The sequence below is a fragment of the Gymnoscopelus braueri genome, assembly GCF_963280865.1.
Source record: "Gymnoscopelus braueri genome assembly, chromosome: 17".
Lineage (NCBI taxonomy): Eukaryota > Metazoa > Chordata > Actinopteri > Myctophiformes > Myctophidae > Gymnoscopelus > Gymnoscopelus braueri.
In genome coordinates, this window is record NC_137617.1 from 39,615,099 (window position 1) to 39,637,043 (window position 21,945).

At 42.2% G+C, this 21,945-nt stretch overlaps 1 protein-coding gene across 1 annotated transcript in view; it reads right to left on the bottom strand.

The window, feature by feature from the left end:
- The window catches only part of LOC308104101 (thrombospondin-2-like), a 42,877-nt gene that overhangs the window by 6,026 nt on the left and 14,906 nt on the right, over positions 1-21,945 (bottom strand). The window contains exons 10-18 of the mRNA XM_080454396.1: positions 21,332-21,466; positions 20,387-20,605; positions 18,726-18,833; positions 15,016-15,175; positions 13,567-13,685; positions 7,393-7,627; positions 4,645-4,872; positions 4,039-4,169; positions 324-464 (exon numbers count right to left, since the gene is read on the bottom strand). Of these exons, the coding sequence (XP_080310522.1) occupies positions 324-464; positions 4,039-4,169; positions 4,645-4,872; positions 7,393-7,627; positions 13,567-13,685; positions 15,016-15,175; positions 18,726-18,833; positions 20,387-20,605; positions 21,332-21,466 (1,476 nt within the window). The remainder of the gene's footprint in view (positions 1-323; positions 465-4,038; positions 4,170-4,644; positions 4,873-7,392; positions 7,628-13,566; positions 13,686-15,015; positions 15,176-18,725; positions 18,834-20,386; positions 20,606-21,331; positions 21,467-21,945) is intronic.

The window sequence follows — 21,945 nt, forward strand, 5'->3', positions numbered from 1 at the left end:
AACAAAACCAAAAAAAAGCATGGGAACCAGTGTTGCCAGATTCTGTGAGAGAAACAAGCAACCAGGTCTAGGAAAACCAGCCCAAAAGAAGCGACTATGGGCCACATGAGCACTTTAACATATACATCAGCTATTTGAAAATAGCCGATCTACAAGCTCACAACGCGTGATCGGCTATTTGCAAATAAATTCTTCCGGAGAAATTGTAATAAGCAGATCTGGCAACCCTGATGGGAACATGACATAATGTGGACTGATCACTAGTAACGTACAGCCTCTAAAATATTGGATATATATATATATAAAGTCAAATGAAGCCATGCCTGTTTCCTGGTGTTTCCTGTGTGCCACAAGGCATTGCGGAGGTACTTCCCCGGTCCCGTGGTTGAGTTGACCAGTTTCATAGAAACCCCGGCTGTGGCAAACGCCTTGGACGGCCTCTTCTCCCAGTAGGCCTGAGATATCTGATTGATTGATTGATTGAATACTTTATTAGCAGTTTGCAAAAAAAAAAAAAAGCACAGGAAAGTACAGTTCAATACAAGGCCTGCTAAGAGGATTTTAAACCCAAGAAAGCCTATGGCTTGTTTCCATTGGGGTCCTTTGTACTCAATTCATCGAAACATTTAATGACAGACAAATATACACTACTATGCAAAACATCATATAAACAATTAGAAAACAAAAATATGTACAGTAAACAGTTCTTTGACTTTTACAGGGGCCAGTTTCGAATTGCAGCCCTGCTCTTTTAATAATAATAATGAATTGCATTTTTATAGCGCTTTTCCAAGTGCTCAAAGCGCTTTACAATGGTTCATTCATTCATACAAGGGGGGGGGGGACATTGAGAGGTGAAGCGGTGAACAGTCGACACCAGCGTCCTCACTTTTCCCACATTCACACACCAATGGTGGCAAGCTAGCGCCGAACGACTCATTGGAGACAACGTAGAGTTCGGTGTCTTGCCCAAGGACACTTCGACACTAACTTAGCTCTTATAGAGCGGTTTTGAAGGAGAGTAGGGATTTACACTCCCTTACGACTGTTGGTAGGGCGTTCCACATTTTTGCGTGGCATAGCAGGAGAACTAATTTAACCCCTTGTTTGAGCCAAATCTGGGTTGAACGTGATTAGTGGAGCTCCCTCTGGTGTTGTGATCACACAGAGAAAGAGAGAGAGAGGGTGGGGGGGATTTGGGAGAGAGAGGGAGAGAGTAGAGAGTGCGAGTTAAATGGTGCATGTAAATGCCCGTGGGCTGCAGTGCAAATCTGTAAAGAGACACATCACTACACTACTCCCGGTTCTTCTATCACAGAGCACAGAAGCATCGGATGATTGACAGTATTTCTTGGACTTATATCATCCTCCAGGTAGCTATAATCTGTGGATCTCAAAGTGGGGTCCCCCCAAGGGGTCCTTGAGGGGGTTCCCCAGCAAGATTCATATAAAACCATTTTAACCCTATATACATTGGCTATTCGATGTATCGTGAGCTTGTAGGTCTGCACAAAAAATAATACGTTTCTCACACATTTGGAGTGTTTTTGAAACACTTTAACAATACAAAAAAATCACACCCAGTGTGAAGTGGGCGGTGTGGTCACAGTGGTGATCACAGTGATGGAAGTTCACTTAAAGAAAGGTAATATTTCTGAAGTGGGTGGTGCTATTTATTAACAATAAACAATAAATAAACAATGGTTGGTCCACAATGGGTGATTCACTTAAAAAAAAACATAAATGTGTTTTTTTGTAAACATCCATCATGTGTTTCGCTAGCCAATCACAGTCCTGAATAGAGTCAGCCAATAAAGTCAGCCAATCATATTACAGCTAGCATTGAATGTGTAGGGGTTAGGGGTGTACAATGGTGGCCAATCACGGTGCAGGGTTAGGGGGGTACAATGGTGGCCAGTGATTTGCATTGAATGTGTGGGGGTTAGAGGTGTAGGGGGGTACAATGGTGGCCAATCACAGTGCAGCGAATGTCGATGTCCAAACCTCACATATAGGGGCGGTTGCACCGCCCAAAAACTAAACAAAAGACGTTTCTTGATGGGGGTCCCTGGCACAAATGCATATTCATTTGGGGGTCCTTGATATGGAAAAAGTGGTTCAGTGGTTGAGAACCATGCTGAGCTAAACAACCTTCTACCAGAGAATCACTTTAAGAGCAAGGAGAGATTTGAGAGCAAATCTCTCTCACACAGACCCTTTCTATAAGTACAATTATCATATTAAACCCACTTAAACCCTACTGTATACGTCATTGACGAGTGTCCCCCAGGGGTCTAAACTAGTAGGTCCTCAACATTTTTTTAAACCTTTCATTAAATCTCTTTGCTGAAAACTGCCGTTCTACAAACCCACAATGCTATGTGGATGTAGGTGTGCTATGTTCACCGAGTGTTCCCCCCCCAGAATATCGGGACGAGCAAGTGGTTATAAGTGACGTTTTAGTCAAAATGTGAAGAGAAACAGAGTCATTTATCCCACCATTAGCTACGCCAACACACCTATTGACATTGGCATTGTCACCAGAAAGAAAAAAATATACAGCCGTGTGCTGGAAATTGGCAAAGCAGAGCGTTGTTGGGAGGCGGCCAGGGCAATAATGTGAACAGTGCCCACAAGGCAATTTGTGCAGCATTGAGCGAACGTTTAGCTTAATCCATTCAAACCGGGAACGCTTCTGTGTCATTTCAAGATTTCTTTGGCTATTCAAAAAATAGCAGATATACAAGCTTGTAGATCTGCTTTTTTTTTTTTCTTTCGTGAACATTTGTGCAAATCCTTGAATGTATTTTTTCTTAACCCATTAATACCTGGAGCGCATCTGTGTCACTTTCGATTTCTTTGTCTATTCAAAAATAGCAGATATACAAGCTCATAGCGCGGCACCGAGTGCCGCGCTACGAGCTTGTAGATCTGCTATTTTTGAAAAATTGTGTAAACATATATTTATTTTTTTTCTCAAAAAACTGTTAGGATTTAGATTTTTTTAAAGAATCGCCTCAGGTCAAGCGAACATTTTGCAAAATATTTTGTTCCAGGGACCCCCAGAAGCAAAGATTTGAGTTACAAATGTTCGCTTATAAAAATATGTATACTCAAAGATTTGCACAACTTTTCAAGATTTTTCTAAAATAGCAGATCTACAAGCTTGTAGCGTGGCGCACCGCGCGCTATGAGCTTGTATATCTGCTATTTTTGAATAGCCAAAGAAATCTAAAAAATGACCCAGATGCGTCCCTGGTCTTGATGGATTAACAGTCACCCTGGAAATTCCAGGGCTGGAATAATGATCCCTCATCTTCTCCTCTGTCATTACCAATGAATTGACACCTGTTTGTTTCAGCATGGGAGGTGTGACAGCCAACGCGGCGGCCTTGTAAGAGGGAGGAAGCGTGTGTGTGTGTGTGTGTCAGTGGTGGAAAGTAAATAAGTACATTTACTTAAGTACTGTACTTAAGTAAAATTTTGGGGTATTTGTACTTTACTTGAGTATTTCCAATTTCCAATACTTTTACTTCTACTCCACTACATCTCAGCGGCAAATATTGTACCTTTACTCCACTACAATTATTTGAAAACTTTAGTTACTAGTTACTTTGCAGATATAAATTATTACATTATAAAACATACATTAACCACTTTAGCCCTATTTTATACATAGGCTATTTGAAAATAGCCGATCTACAAGCTCACAACGCGTCGCATCGCGACGCGTTGTGAGCTTGTAGATCTGCTATTTTCAAACATTTTAGTACTTTTAATTTCGGTACTTTAAGTACATTTTGATGCCAATACTTTTGTACTTTTACTCAAGTAAATTTTACATTTTGGACTTTTACCTGTAACAGAGTATTTCTATATTGCAGTATTGGTACTTTTAATTAAGTAAAACATTTGAGTACTTTTCCCACCACTGGTGTGTGTGTGTGTGTGTGTGTGTGTGTGTGTGTGTGTGTGTGTGTGTGTGTGTGTGTGTGTGTGTGTGTGTGTGTGCGTGTGTGTGTGTGCGTGTGTTCACACCTGTTTCCACATGACCACGTAGAAGCGTCTGCTGGACTGGTAGGCGAACACGACTCCCGCGTAGTCGTCGTCCCTGTCGGTGTTCACGTAAAATGTGGCGCTGAAGTCCACCGCGTTGAACTTATCGTATCCTGACGGTGGCCGTGGTCCAAAAAAAACAGACACAGGACACAGCACGGCCCACACGTGCACGCACACACACACGCACACACACACACACACACACACAAACACACACACACACACACACACACACACCAGACATCACACACATTATATGCTGTGAACATACAGTAACATCCTTGAATGCTCATTTAAAGGGATAGTCCCAAAATTATTTTTTTTCTATCGATTAATCACCCCATGGAGACTTGAATTCATGGATATTTTTTTGTTTATGTTGCATTCCTAAGCCAATAATTTGATGACCAGCAGCGGTTCAGGTAGGAGACACAAAGAATTCAAGTCTCCATGGGGTGACTAATCGATAGATTTTTATTTTATTTTTTGGGGGTGAACTATCCCTTTAACTCTGACAGTGTTCATACAATTCTGAGTGTAACAGTACCATACTTTTGTTTTTGGGGGGTTGGGGGGGGGTCTCACCAATGGCGATGCCAGGATCTGAGTTGGCCGTCTGCAGCAGCTCTCTGCCTTGGCTGCGGATCACCCAGAAGGGGTCGGACTGGGTGGTGCCCCGCGGGTCCAGCAGCACTACCTGGAACTTCCTGAAGTCTGTGAGTCCGATCTCCCGGTTGTGCGGACAAGGGTCCAGCGCGTCAGGGATGTTGTCGTTGTCAAAGTCGCCCTGACACGCGTCCCCACAGCCGTTGCCTGCAGGGAGACAATAGACAGAGAACGAGTCTAAAAGCACTGCGTTTTGGCACAGGGCACCCTGTAAACAACCTTTTCATCCACGGCAATCCACTGAATTATAGCACCAAACATTTACTATGTCATATTACATACAGTGCGTGAAGTAAATCGGTAAATCTTTCCCAATAAGATACAGTCTGTCATGAAAAAAACTTGAGAGAACATTCACCAAAAAATAGCAGATCTACAAGCTCACAACGCATCACGTTGTGACACGTTGTGACGCGTTGTGACGCGTTGTGAGTTTGTAGATCTGCTATTTTTGGAGCAGAGATTTGGTTTAGAATTGCGGTTATAATGAAGTGATATTGATCATTCGAAATATTATCAAAGTATTCTGCGGCACCCCTGGACTTGCGTCATGGCACCCTAGGGTGCCATGTCACCCACTTGAAACCCACTTGAAACCCACTTGAAACCCTGCCCTATTGTCCATGCTCTGGTAAGTGGAAAGTGGCCGAATGGTGGCACCATGGTTTCACCGAAAATCAGTAGTGATCCTCCTGGATTCTGCCTATTAGATTATGAGATATCTTGTGTGAAAAGTTGACATTTTGGCCTGAGGGTGGTGCTAAAAGATAGACAGATCATGGGGACACTAAAAAGGGTTCATCTAGTCACAGACGATCAGAGTCGTGTTTACATCTAAATTCAATGTATGAGCTATAACTGGGTGGAAAACAATTACATTTTAGGATAACTTGCATGCAAGTGGAAAGTTTGAACCTAAAGGTAGAGGACAAAAGGCCATTGGGTCACCAAAATCAGGTGAGCCTATCCTCTGGGGCATTGGTTCTGAAAGTGGGGTCCAAGGACCCCCGGGGGTCCTTGGAGGGGTTCCCGGGGGTCCCCACCACTTTAACCGTTTATACTTTGGCAATTAAAGTATATGAGCTTGTAGATCTGCTATTTTTTAAAACATTGTGAAGATTTGTGCAAATCTTTGAATATATATGAATATTTAAAGCCAACATTTGTAACTCAAATCTTTGCTTCTGGGAGTCCCTGGAGCTAAATATTTTGAGATGGGGGTCCGCAGCCAAATACATATCATTCTGGGGGTCCTTGACATGAAAAAGTTTGAGAACCACTGCTCTGGGAGCATAAAGGTACACAGCAATGTCCAGGCCAATGTCCAGCCAGCAGAGATATCTTGTTTGGGAGTGAAAATGTGGGACAATTCTGGTGGCACTTGAGGAAAGGCAATGGGGTCACCAAGATCAGTGGGGGGCCATCGTGGGTTCATGAAGGGGCACAGAACCTTCCATGTTAATCCATTCAAATCGGGAAAGCATCTGTGTCATTTTAGATTTTAGCTACGGTATATTTTAACCACTTTAACCATTATTTTATACTTTGGCTATTCAAAAATAGCAGATATACAAGCTCATGCTATTTTTTTTTATCTTGAAAATTGGAGCACGTCTGTGAATATATATATTTTTAAGTGAACATTTTTTATTCAAATCTTTGCTTCTGGGGGGTCCCTGGAACAACATGTTTTGAGATGGGGGTCAGCGGCCAAATACATACAATTTTGGGGGTCCTTGACATGATAAATGTTGAGCACCACTGATATATAGCAACATAGGTTTTTTCAGAAAACTGTTATTATGTGGGGACTAAGGAGGTGAACAGATGGTCGGACGGACGGACCAACAAAGCCATTAGAGACCTGCCGCTAGTGGGACTAAAACGAATCCCAAATTCTTGTGATGGATGAAAAAACGAAATAGATGAGAAACTAATGCGTAAGACGGATGATGGTGAAATAGATGTCAGATGAATCTTGTCATTCCCAGATTAATCACACCACTGGGTTTAATAAAGTTCCATTATGCTACGCTGAATGTCAAACGTGAACATGACCAGGAGCATTCCTGACTCAATGCATTCTTACTGGATTAGTTGTCATGGATTCTAGCACAATAAATGAACGGGCCGACAAATCAATTTATCACCACGTTTACGAAAATGCCATTCCCATATATCTATGCAAATTAATGCAATATTTGTTCATACTACAATATATACATCCTACTGTTGGCTAAGAACTGATTTAATCAGTCCTCAATCCACATTTGATTTATTGGTGGTTCCCTGCAGCCCCCATTTGAAAACCTGTGAATTAAGGTGTAGAAGTGTTAGTTCTCAAACCAGCTAAAATAGTTAATAGTGTCACAATAATTTTGACCACTTTAACCATATTTTATACTTTGGCTATTCAAAAATAGCAGATCTACAAGCTCATAGCGCGGCACTCAGTGCCGCGCTATGAGCTTGTAGATCTGCTATTTTTGAAAAATCGTGACAAATGTGTGCAAATCTTTAAATATGTATATTTTTGTTCAACTCAAATCTTTGCTTCTGGGGGTCCCTGGAACAAAATATTTTGAGATGGGGGTCCGCGGCCAAATACATATCATTTTGGGCGTCCTTTCCTTGGCATGAAAAAGTTTGAGAACCACTGGTACAGACCATCAGAATCCAGCTGGTCCCTGTTGGCCACCAGCCTGCAGTTGTCCCTGTCGTCCGGTATCCCGTCGTTGTCGTCGTCGTGGTCACAGGCGTCCCCCTTCCCGTCCCCGTCGTGGTCGGCCTGGTTGCTGTTGGCGATGTACGGACAGTTGTCCAGGGAGTTCTGATGGCCGTCCTCGTCGATGTCCTCGTTGTCGTCACACGCGTCGCCCACGAGGTCATTGTCAGAGTCAAACTGGACGCACGCACGCGCACGCACGCACACACACACACACACACACACGCGCGCGCACACGCACACGCACACGCACACGCACACGCACACGCACACACACACACACACACACACATATTATTAGGCGTTATTAGGCTTAAGTGGTTAATGTATATGTCTTTGTAATAATAATCTAAATGCAAAGTAAATAGTAACTAAGGTTTTCAAATCATTGTACTATGGAGTCAAAAGTATAATATTTCCCTCTGAGATATTGAGTATTAAAGGAGTAGTTCACCCCCAAAAATACTTATTTTCTATCAATTTCTCACTATTGTTTTGTTTTTGTTGCATTCCTGAGCCAATAATTTGATGACCGGCGAAGTCTCCGGTAGGAGACTACTGAGTCTCCTATTGACCGATGACCCGGTCATCTAATTATTGGTTCAGGAAATAATCAAGTCAAATAAAATACATACACATATATATATATATATATTTATTCAAAGAGTTGCACACATTTTCCAAGATTGTTCTAAAAATAGCCAAAGAAATCTTAAAATGACACAGATACGTTCCCGGTCTTAATGGGTTAACGACTTGCTGACGTTCTGTTGACATCTTCTAGACAACAGTCAGTTTGAGTAAAGTCATTCAGTGTTCTTCATAATGACATCATCACAATGTCGTCGTCACAACTATATGTCCTTTAAAATGAATCATCAAATAAACAAAAGGTCATTTTAACAACTTTTACTGATCCGATTGCCTGTAGCGGTTATTTATTTGTCAACAGTGCTGAACAAGACTGCTTTGCTGTGTGCCTATAGCGTGGGAGATTACCAGAACCTTACCTGGACCGAGATCGTGCCGGAGATCAATTTATTGCTATATTAGGGAGAACAACAGTCATCGGATTCCTTGATTGGCCAAACCAAGTGGCGACTCGCACAATAGGACTGTACACTTTTTTTACGGAGACAAGGACTTCACAAATCTGACTTGAACTACGCTGTGAGGAATGTTGTCTTGGACAGTGCATCTGAATGGAGAAGCAAAACCAAGTAAACAGGTGTCTGTTGCGGTGGAGCACAAGGTGTACTATTTCGGAGGTCACCGTGACGACGCTCAGATCGGTGTGCGCGTTTTCAACACAGTGTCTTTACTCTGGATTAAGGTTCCCCGGGTGACGCCAGGAAGAGGAGAACGTCACCTTGAGGTTCCCTTCAATCGCTGGGGCCACACAGCTGTGCTGACAGAAGATACAGTCTACATATGGGGGGGCAGTAAGTACGTTGCAAGTGCGTACTGCAACGTGCTTTATGCATTTGATGTAGACACCCACAGATGGTTCAAGCCCGCGATTTCTGGAACTGTTCCAGCGGGGAGGAGCAGCCACTCAGCCTGTGTCCTGGGGAAGGTCATGTATGTCCATGGAGGACGGACCCAGGTGACTGGATGCACTAATGACATCTACAAGTTGGTCACCACCACAATGGTCTGGTCTTTAATCAACACCAGAGGCACTCTGCCACCTCCTTTACAATGTCCCTCTGCCACCATCATCGGGACAAAGATGTTTGTATTTGGGGGCGGATGGCACCTGGACAGCAACATCCGAGTGTTTGACACAGAGACCAACTGCTGGCTGAACACGCCTTCTGCACAGCTTCTTCCAGAACGAAGCTGGGGTCACTCAGCCTTTGCCTACAATGGAGAGCTGTACATATTTGGTGGCTCCTACGTCTACGGGTTAGGGTACATCAATGATCTGTGGAAATATAATCCAGAGACCTTCTCCTGGAAGAAGGTTGAGCCCAAGGGGAAAGGACCATGTTCAAAACATACGTTAAAATCGTATCGTATGTGCTGTTGCATGGTGGTAGATCGTGTCATCCTCTTTGGAGAGTTCGAAACACCTGATGACCTGTTGTACATCTTAGACCTAAGTCCTAGTCTGAAGACGTTATGCAAGCTAGCGGTTATTCAGTATGATCTGGGGCGGTCGGAACTCCCACACAACATCAGGTTGGAACTGGCAGCCGTGACTATTGACAGAAGAAGAAATGACTAGAAAATGGGCTCCTCTGAGCACAGGTCTCCGCCAGGTCAAGTAGCTTATTGTGGGCCAGCAATGTTCGGAATTCACCAATCAGGATGGAATATGAAATATCGGACGGATCCGTCTTGATCACATGACCAAAAGAGATCATGTGTACCAATTTGCGTGATGTTTGGACAACATTAGGAGTAATATTTAAAAAAAAATGTTTTGCAAAAATCTGCCTCCTGGTGGCGCTATAATAGGGCAATGTTGAAAGGGTGGCATTTGTTCCTCAATGTAGTGCAAATGTGCGTGCAAAGTTTCACCGCTATCGGACGCTGCGCTCATGATTTTCAGATTTTTTTTCAAAACGGGCCACTCCTGCAAACTTTTGATGTCAATCTTAGCCAATCAGGATGGAATATGAAAAATCAAACAGATACGACTTGATCACATGACTATAGAGATCATGTCTACCGATTTGCGTGAAATTTTGATCAAATCTGAAGGAGTAATATTATTATTATTTTTTACATAAGCCGGCCTCCTGGTATAAAAGGCAGATGTGAAAAATGGGGAGTGCACAAACAAGTTTTACACAGATCGGTGCAGTTATAGATAAAAACACAAATCAGCCTGTTATAGCGCCACCATGAGGCTGCTTTGGAAAAAGAACTTCCTCTGCCTAGTGGCAATGTACGTGCAAAATTTCACGGAAATTGCATGCTATGTTCATGATTTGAGGCATTTTGTTCAAAACGGAGCACACCTGCAAACTTTGGAAGACATTTTTAGCCAATCAGGAAAGAAATGTGAAATGCCCCGTTTCGTTTAATGACTATAGAGATACTGTGTACCGATTTGCGTGACGTTTGGACAAAATCTGTAGTTTTTTTTCCTTTTTTTCTTTTTTTTTTGACCCAAAGACCAAGGAGATATGATTTTTCGAAGATCTAGACTCCCATCCACTTCCTTGTTAACTTAAAACTTAAACATTTTGTATCTCGGCTCCTGAGTACTTTTTTTTTTCAATGAAAAATCTCTGGCAGTGGGCAAACGCAAAAAAAAATTGTTCTGGCAGTGAATGAGTTGTTGTTTCCGTTCAAATATATGGGTTGCTTCCTCTTTTTTCAAAAACAAACAGACATACACAGGGGCGTCAATTGGGTATGGCAAGATAGAATAGTAACCTAATGCAGGTGTAAGACCATTGTGTTTGTATTGTGTTATAACTGTTATAAACTATGCATTATACCATAGTTTTCTATGCATTTCGGGGGTTTGACCCCCCAAAAAATGTCGCGCTTTGCCGCGCGCCCAGGATAGGTGACCCTTATTACAATCTCTGGGAGTTGGCAAACCTAACCTTGCCATACCTTAGCTTTTGCTGTAACTGACGCCACTGGACATACACACAAAATAAACAGGTAGTGAAAATAATATGATGTCAAAATGAACATTTTCTTATAACAATAACAATGTGTAGTGTTTTACAAAATCGAAAAATCCAAAATAGGACCGCCATTTTTAGCTTGCGGCCCGTTGGACTTTTGGTATTTTGCTGAGTGGCCCCTGAGCCATCTTAAGTTGAGTAGCCCTGGTATAGATACTCCTGGTCAAATATTACTCAACTATAACTGAAAGTTGCGCAATCAAATTTGTACTCAAGTTAAAGTACTGGAGTGCTTGCTTTTATAAATAGATGAATACATAAATAAATCCATCAATACTTGGTCTGATGTTCCAAAATATAACTGTATAGTTTTTGTTTAACAGTAAAAAATAATCTGAAGGAGTAAATGATAACACAATTGTGTTGCTTGCTTATTTTTCTCCCTGGGAAGTGATAATCATTTATTTTCTTTTTTGTACCCCCTTTTTACTGTTAATTAAAACTGGTACAGTAGCCTACTTGAGTAAATTTACTAGTCTATTAACACTTCCCACATTGACTATAGGCTGAAGAATACACTTCCATGGCGATGTGTGTTCTGGTTCTCTTTTGTTGCTATGTTGTCTACTGTCTATGTTGACAACATCTTGCTATTGTCTCTTTTCCCTATGCTGTCACTGTCTCATCTGTACCCTGTTAGCTGGATAACCTGTCACTGTCTCATCTGTACCCTTTTAGCTGGATAACCTGTCACTGTCTCATCTGTACCCTGTTAGCTGGATAACCTGTCACTGTCTCATCTGTACCCTTTTAGCTGGATAACCTGTCACTGTCTCATCTGTACCCTGTTAGCTGGATAACCTGAGAACAGATGGTCATCAGACTGGGACAGAATGATCAGGAGGCTGCCCTGAAGAGATGCTTTATTAATCAAGGTAATCATCATCATCATCATCATCATCATCATCATCATCGAGAGAGAGAGAGAGAGAGAGAGAGAGAGAGAGAGAGAGAGAGGGAGGGAGAGAGAGAGAGAGAGAGAGTTGTGGTGCTCAAAACTTTTTCATGTCAAGGACCCCCAAAATTATATGTGTTTGACCCCCATCTCAAAAATATTTTGTTCCAGGGACCCCCAGAAGCAATGATTTGAGTTTAAAAAAATTGCTTTAAAAAATATATATTCAAACATTTGCACAAATCTTTAAAAAAAAATAGCAGATCTACAAGCTCATAGCGCGGCACGAAGTGACACGCCCATCCCCCCCCCCCCCCCCCCACCGAAGTGACACCCCCCCCCCCCCCCCCCGGAGTGACACGCCAGCAGGTTTACTATTATAATTTGTTCATGTGTCCCAGCCTGGCAGAAGTGATTGCTTGTATTCGGACATTAAATATTATCCCGTATTGACACTATATGGATCAGGCAAACAGGAGAGTCACGCCAGTGAGGGCCAGTGCATGTAGATGAATTCAAGACACATTTCTAGGGCTGTCACTCACGATTATGACATTTTACTCGACGATTTAATTGACCCCCCCAAAATAATCATATTTGAACTGGGGACCCCCCAAAATAATCAAATTTGAACTGGGGCCCCCCCAAAATAATCATATTTGAACTGGGGACCCCCCAAAATAATCATATTTGAACTGGGGACCCCCCAAAATAATCAAATTTTAGTTGAGGCATTACATTTAGTTAAATACAGATAAATAAATAAATACAGATAAATATTGTGAAAATAGCAACGCCTCGCGTTGCGAGGCGTTGTGAGCTTGTAGATCAGCTATTTTCTTTTGCCTCTGTCTTATATTATTTAACAATTTAGCCAATGTTTGACCAGTTTTTATAGTATAGTTTGCTGATTACTTTTGATGCAGTGATGGTCTTTTTCTTTTCTTTTCTTTCTTATTTTTTTGGTCTTAAAAGGCCTTAAATTGTCACTTCCGTGTCATCTCGGGACCCCCCAAAAATCATGTGGGGACCCCCCCCCCCGGGGTCCCGACCCACAGGTTGAGAACCCCTGCTGTAGTGGGTTATGCAGAAAGGGACAGTTGTCACCAAGAAGCCAGCTTCTGAGTGGTAAATTGAGGCTGTATAGGAAGTGACAGTTCAGTGACAGTTCCGAACTTTACTCTTGATTTTATTACCTTAATAAACATTGCCATAAATACTATATGCTTCCAGTCGCTAGTTTAAAGTCTTCTTTCAATCACCATGATATGCGTTTTGGTAAATTATGGTCCCATTTATTTTCAAACTGATGATAAAGTAGGGTATGCTGTCGGAGGGGCGTGGCTACCTTGTGATGAATTGATTGACAAGCTACACAACCAATAGCATTCATTCCCCACCCCCGCTCTGGTCCCAACCAATAGCATTCATTTTCGAGTGCGTAGGATATAGAAAGATGGCGGATTTGGAAATCGTCGAAAAATAGGCTTCATTTACGGTCTGTAGAGTCTATGGGCGTAACTTTGTCCATACTTTTTACTGTCTGTGGTTGTCACACACTGGTCTACCTGTAGTGGGTTATGCAGAAGGGGACAGTTGTCACACTGGTCTCCCACACTGTCCAGGTCGGTGTCTCTCTGGTCAGTGTTGTAGATCAAGGGGCAGTTGTCGTAGTCATTCAGGACCTCTGTCAAGACAAGACAAGTGGGCCAAAAACGTTAACCCCATTATTAACACATCCACCGCCAGAGGTTAATCTCATAATGTACTCACCAGTGCCAAGGTGTTTTTGTTGTTTTTTTGTTTTTTTCATGTCGCCATAGATCTTGTTAAAATCCTTAAGATTGAGCCGTGAACGGTCTGTTTACATCCGCGAGATCTCCCTGTATCTCCCAGTGAAGACCGCGTGTCAAACGGACTTCCATGACTGTAGTTAGAGCGGATTACGTTAAACAGTGAAATGCGAGGAGAAAAAACTACAGGAAGAGAATTGAGTTTCAGTTTCGTCTGTAGAATGGGAGCGGGCGTGATCGTCGAAACCGGATCCCAAATAATTCTATTTCCTGTCATCAAACCGGAAACGGAAGTGGATCAAAAAAATTCCGAAAGTGCACCCGGACCGCGCATGCGCGAAAAGACCGCAGCCCGTAGGACTACGGGCTCGGCGCTTAACCGTTGGATTTAACGGCCCGTAGAACTACGGGCCCGGCGGTAAAGGTGTTAAGACCTGAAAAACGTATACGTTGCTATATCAGTGGTGCTCAAACCTTTTCATGTCAAGGACCACCCAAACATTATTTATGTATTTGGCTGCGGACCCCCATCTCAAAGTCCTTTTGTTCCGAGGGTCCCCGCAGAAGAAGCAAAGATTTGATTTAAAAATGTTCGCTTTAAAAATATATATTCAAAGATTTGTAGATTTATAAGATGGTACCATTTCTGTTTACTTACAGGAGTAGTTCACCCAAAACAAAATCTTATTTTCTATCAATTACACACCCCATGAAGCTTTGAATTCATGGAGATTTTTTAAGTTTTTGTCTCATTCCTAAACCAATAATTTGATGACCGGCGGAGTCTCCGCCGGTCATCAAATTATTGGCAAAATTGACAAAAAAATCTCCATGAATTCAAGGCTTCATGGGGTGTGTAATTGATAGAAAAGTCATCTTTTGGGTGAACTACGATTTAAGATTTTAAAAAAGGAACAAAAAGAAACATTAATGCAAGAACAATGGCTTCTATTCATTCTAGAGAAAGACTGTCATTTATATTAGCATGGCATCACCATTGATGATGTCATTGGTAGGCAGGTCTCTGAACTCTCCATAGCCCACCAATGAGACACGGAGTGACCAATCACAACTGAGCGGGGCCAGACTAATCTACCAAGGGATAATCTTTTGGCAGAGTCGTCCGGTTTCCAGGCTATAGGGAGGAATCAATTGGCATAACAACTAAATGGGGGAGAAAAAAGAGGTAAAAAGCAACAAACAAAAAAAGACAGTGCTCTCTACCGTCTCCGTCCATGTCGATGCTGCAGGCGTCGCCCTCTCCGTTGTCGTCGGTGTCCGTCTGCAGAGGGTTGTTGTCGAACGGACAGTTGTCACATCGGTCTCCGACACCGTCCAGGTCCGAATCAAACTGCCGGGGGTTGTACACCAGCGGGCAGTTGTCCTGGATGGAGCATGTGATTACAACACAAACATGTATGTCCATATTAGTCATGGGACGATAATCGCTATTAGCGTTCAATGTTATATAAAAATAAAAAAATAAAAAATAGTCATATTGCAGAGAGTTTAACCCTTTAAGACAGGGAACGCATCTGACAGTCATTTTTGGGCGGTGAAACCGCCCCTATAAGTGAGGTTTGGATATTTGTACAATTATCCTGCGCTGTGATTGGCCAAAAAGTACCCCGCCTAACCCTGCACCGTGATTGGCCAATCACAGTCTATTCAGGACTGTGATTGGCCAGTGTCACATGACACATGTGCATAGCCCTATGTAAGAAACCATAACTTTAAAAAAAACATAAATTTGTTTTTTTTAAGTTATGGTTTCGTCCATTTTTGGTGTACAAAAATAGCAGATCTACAAGCTCGAGTGCCGCGCTATGAGCTTGTAGATCTGCTATTTTTGAAAAATCGTGAAAATGTGTGCAAATCTTTGAATATGTATTTTTTAAAGCGAATATTTGTGACTCAAATCTTTGCTTCTGGGGATTCTACAAATGTCTTCTAAATCCTAACAGTTTTTTCATGCCAAGGACCACCAAAATGATATGTAATTGTCCGCGGATCCCAAAATATTGTGTTCCAGGGACCCCCAAAAGCATAGATTTGAGTTAAAAATGTATATATATATACAAAGATTTGCACACATTTTCATGATTTTTCTTTTCAAAAATAGCAGATCTACAAGCTCGCGGCAATATAGGCATTTTTTTTTTATAGCCAAACAAATCTGAAAATGACACAGATGCGTTCCCGGTCTTAATGGGTTAATTGATAGGAAAATTGTCCTCACTGTACTTGGACAGCTTTTTTTCATCTACACCAAAGTGTTTTGGGAATTTAATATCCACTACCTTCTTTAGAAGTGGAAGAAAAGAGAACTCTTATAATCTTACATCATTTCCTACGTGATAGGGTCTCATAGAATGCACTGCAAGGAAGGCATGATTAAACTATTTTTTTTTATTACTTTTTTTTTTACAGAGTATGAGTAAGATTTCAAATTATATGTCATACACTGAAATCTGCTGTATTTAGTTCAAATCTCACCATGAAAAAAACTAATTATGTTTTGTATACTGCATATATTTATTTACTTACTTATGTTATTGTTATTTTTGTAGTTATGATTTTAGTAGGCTCACTGTTTTTATTTTCTTCTTCTTTTTTTTTTAAGGCCATGTTATTTCTTCAGCACCTGTTGGTAGTTTATGCCTGCCAGTTCCCACCTGCCTGGCATGGCCAGACTAATATCTCTACGCAGATTAGTCTGGAACCGGCATTTTCCATAAAAAAAATGCCTCTGGTGATAAACCCGACCCATATTTGCATGCTGGTTCTTGATTGGTGCCCCACAACCCTCGGGGGCGGCGAAATCCAATCACAACCGAGAGGGGCCAGACTAATCTGCAGAGGGATATTTTCTTTTTACACCGGCAGATTTGTCTGGTTTCCAGGCTAGTTCCCACCTGACATTGTGTGGGAGTTCCGAACGCTCCAGATCATACTGAATAACTGCCAGCTTGCAAAGCGTCTTCAGACTAGGACTTAAGTCCAAGATGATGAGGTCATCCACGGGTTTGTGACCATAGCCGATCATACGATTCTCTCCAAAGAAGATGACACGATCTCCCACTATGCAACAGTGCATCCTATCAAAAGGGAATTTCCCCTTGGGCTGAATTTTCTTCCAGGAAAACATTTTCCAGGAAAATGGCTCTGGAATTAATTTCCACAGGGTATTCTCGGTCCGGCAGTACAGCTCTTCATTGTAGGCAAAGGCTGAATGAGCAAAGCGTGCGTTAGCAGATGGCGTCTCCAGCCAGCAGTTGGTCTCCGTGTCAAACACCCCGATGGTGTTGTAGCTGAAGGCATTGTTCTGATTCCCCCCAGTCCCCCAGCCCTCCAGCCCCCCCAATACAAACATCTTTGTCCCAATGATGGTGGCAGAGTGACCATACATAGCAGGTGCTTGAATGCCTACGGTGTTAATTTCAGACCAGACCATTGTGGTTGTGTCCATCTTGTACATGCTATCAGTGGGTTCGGTCAGGCGATGCCCTCCTCCGTAGATGTACATGACCTTACCCAAGACACAGGCTGAGTGGCCGCAACTTCCCTTTGGAACGGTCCCAGAACACTCTGGCATAAACCATCTGTGGGTGCTGACATCGAATGCATAGAGCACACTGTGGTGAGGATAGCACCCCCACCCCCAGACATAGATGACATCATCTATATGCGCAGCCGTGAGATTACCTTCATCCAGCGCAGGGACACTGTGTTGAATATGTGCACCTCATTGTACACATCAATGGAGTACACAAAGTACACTTTGTGGCCCACTGTGACAGCAGCATGGCCTTCATTTGGTCCTTCAAACTTCACCTTCGCAATCCACCTCAACATTTCAGACAAAAACAGATGTATGGGCAAAGACGGGTTTCACAAGCTCTGCAAAAGAATACAGTTATATCTCGCACACGACCACTTATATTGGTACAGCAGCCTTGCAAGTACTGACGTCATCAGTCTTCAAACCAAATATCCACACTCCAAATATGGAATTTCCACCCAGGCTGAATCCACTAGCGCGTACCTTTTCAGTTTCCCTTAATAGCGTTGCTTTCTTTTTACAGAAAAATCTGTTCTGATGTGGGGTAAATATGTATATGCTATCCACTGATGGTTAAGCAACTTGTGATTGTTTAAATATAAATGGCTGTTGTGTTTATTCGACTGCATTTCTATGCTGAGGTTTTTATAGGTGTCTTTTTGTGTAGCATTGTGGTTCTACAAGCTACACGTTGTGTACGTCGCCACGTTGTGAGCTTGTAGATCAGCTATTTTCAAATAACCTATGTATAAAATAGGGCTGAAGTGGTTAATGTATGTTTTATAATATAATAATTTATATCTGCAAAGTAACTAGTAACGTAAAGTTTTCAAATGATTGTAGTGGATTGTTATATTTGCCTCTGAGACGTAGTGGGTGTAGTAATGGGCCAATCACAGTGCAGGAAACTAATACTAACGAGGTGTCCCAACCCCACTTATAGGGGCGGCGGCTACACCGCCCAAAAATAGCTCAAAATTGTACATAAGTACAGTACTTGAGTAAATGTACTTAGTTACTTTCCACCACTGCTGAACTACACTATTATTATCAGATGTTTGATTAGTGATGAACCTCAATAGCCTGGCTCCACCCCCTGAATCGTTTGCCTCGCATACAGGTCTGGTGACGCTGTCGAAGGCGGGTGTTTCTCGGTTGAAAATCTGTACGACGAATCGGGATCGGGATAATCCAGTATGAACCAATCGCGTTGGTTCATAGTGGAGTCCCACTTTGGCCACGCCCCCATCTCAGAAATCGGCTGCATTGAGAGGGCTTTCAGACTGAATGAAAATTCAGGCTGAGTGTCAGGCTAGAACCTCAATGTAATTAGTCTCAAAAAGTCATAATCCACACACAGTGACAGTCTCACCCTCTCATCCTTGATGTCGTCGTTGTCATCGTCAGGGTCACAGGCGTCTCCCATGCCATCCTTGTCCAGATCTTCCTGTCCAGAGTTTGGCAGGTTGGGACAATTGTCCTGCAGCCAATAAGGGGCGTGGTTTAGTTTGACTCACTTCAGACCAACCAGAATACAGTTCCGAAGTCAGTCGACAATGAATATTTCTACTGTACATGCATAGTCATTGTTATATATGCCTGGATGGTGTGTGTGTGTGTGTGTGTGTGTGTGTGTGTGTGTGTGTGTGTGTGTGTGTGTGTGTGTGTGTGTGTGTGTGTGTGTGTGTGTGTGTGTGTGTGTGTGTGTGTGTGTGTGTTAGGGGTGGGACGATATGGGTACCTCACGATACGATATATATCACGATATTAGGCCCACGATAACAATATATATCACGATATTCGACGATATTCGATATATTGCGATATCACGATATTCAATATATATTGCAAGAAATTTCACCAACAATATATCACGATATCTGAAAATATCAATATATTGCGATATCACAATATATTGCATGAAATTTCACCAACAATATATCACGATAGTCCTTGTATTCAATTCATAAACACATAAAATAGCACCAAACTGTTCAAAATCATCATTACACAAATACAGAGTAGGAAAAACAAAATATAAAAAATAAAATACAAAAATATATAGATAATATAGATATTTTTCGGCAGTATATCGATTAGTTATCTCGGGAGAAAGTATCGCGATATATCGCGATATCGATATATCGTCCCACCCCTAGTGTGTGTGTGTGTGTGTGTGTGTGTGTGTGTGTGTGTGTGTGTGTGTGTGTGTGTGTGTGTGTGTGTGTGTGTGTGTGCATACACCATTAGGCAGGCTACTTTGACCAATTTGACTAATTTGACTAGTACTGTGTACACAGCTATAGAATGAAGCTTCGTGAAATAAAATAAATGAATTTGTCAATGTAAAAAAAAAATAATAATAACAAAAAACCTCTGGAAGTGCACTAAGAAAATGTTGTATGGGATGTGAAAAATGCTCGTACAATGCACCCTCCAAGAAAAAAAATTGCAGATCGACAAGCTCACAACGCGATGCATTGTGATGCGTTGTGAGCTTTTTCAAATAGCTGAAGTAGTGGAGTAGAAGTAAAAGTATTGAAAATTGGAAATAACCTCCCGTGAATTAAAGATACCTCAAATTTGTTCTTAAGTACAATACTTCAATACATGTACATTAGTTACTTTGCACCACTGTCTGTATGTCACCTTGTGACAGTGGTAGGTGGCATTGTGCTTGCTTTGTGCATGTCTGTATGTCAGTGGTTCTCAAACGTTTTCGTGCCAAGGACCCCCAAATTGATATGTATGTGGCCGCGGACCCCCGCCTGAAAATGTGCTGTGCCAGGGACCCCCAGAAGCAAAGATTTGTGTTAAAAATGTTCTTAAGAAATATTTAAAGATTTGGACACATTTTCACGATTTTTCAAAAATAGCAGATCTACAAGTTCCTCGCGCTATGAGCTTGTATATCTTCTATTTTTGAATAGCCAAAGTATAAACTATGGCTAAAAGGGTTCAAATTATTGTGATGCTTTATTACCAAATTTTGCCCCAGGACCCCACTTTGAGAGCCAATGCTGTATATGTCACCTTGTGACAGTGGTAGGTGGCGTTGTGCTTGCAGGTCAGGCTGAGGTTGGGCCAGCCGTCCAGGTCGGAGTCCTCCCCGCACGTGAAGCCGTCTCCGGCGAAGCCCACGGCGCACACGCACCTGTACAGGAGCTCGGACGCCAGGCCCAGGTACACGCACTGGCCGTACCTGTGGCAGGTGTGCGTGTTGTCTTTGCACGGATTGTACGGCTCACAGACCTGCAGCAGAGATGTGGCACTTATTTCATTGTTATTACATTTTCATTTTCTCCCAGTCAGTGTTGATTTCGTTGACTAAAACTATGCCGAAAAATGTTCGTCGACTACCTTTTATTCACTGACGAAAACAAAATAAAAACAAGCTATACAATGACTAAAACTAAGACTAAATATATTAACAATTTCGTCAGCAAATAAAAACTAGACTAAAATGTTAGCGAGGGACTAGGGGAGAAGAGATCCAGTAGAAGACAAGTCGTTTTATGTTTGGTTGCGCTCGGGTGTTCATTTCAGATGACTAAAATATGACTAAAACTAAATGGAATTTTATTCAAAAGGCTATGACTAAAACTAAATCAAAATTTGCTGTCAAAATCAACACTGCTCCCAGTTTAGTAGTTTAGTAAGAGCCAAATGGGTAAAAACATGTGTAATGGATTTGTGTGAACATGGGGTGGCGCTGTTGCCTATAGAAGCGCCAGGTTCACTGGCATGTGGGTGGGAGGTTTGACCCCGGAAGGGCAATGGTTTTTGCCCGCTGGTTACGGCTGTTTACGCTGTTCAAAATGATTATATACTGTATATCATTTTCCCTTCCTTTCCAATTGGCTCCCTCAACACCCCCTGGTGGTCCCTCTGGGACATTGAAGACCTCTCACCCCAGCTAGAAGTGCCTCAATCAGACAAAACATGGAACCAAACAGGATAACAGAAAAACACACGTGCCTGCCTGATGCTCTCTGCGCTCTGCAGTCCCAGGCCGTAGGGCTGGGCTCCTCTGTAGCGTGGCGGGCAGGGCAGACAGTAGAACCCTGGGTCTGTGTTCACGCACCCTGTGACACACACGCCCTCCACCTCACACTGCCAACGAGACACAAAGGATCATTGCTGTCGGAACGCAAACCTTGTATGTACAAAAACGTAATTTTATTGGACATCGTTGCTATTGAGCAGAAACCTCCTATCTGCATATTATTATAACTTTTTGTGTTTTTTTTTCGTAAATTAACGCCCTACTTGATCATACTACAGCGTCACACAAAAGCATCAAAAGTAGCAGATGCATAAGCTCAAAACTTTGAGCTTGTAGATCTGCTAATTTAGCAACTTTTGAATCCTAAAAAGTAACCGTTTTGGACATATGAGGTTTCCACCCGACAGAGATGACATACTCTCGTGTTAATACTTTTCATTGGTTCAATATTTATGAATTCCCAAACACTCAAAATTTTGAAAATAGCACTGGCAAAAACAACAAAAGCCATCGCCACATGCCGTGAGCTTTTTAGATCGGCTATTTTCGTTACTTTTGCACAAAACATTATTTTACAAAAATAAAA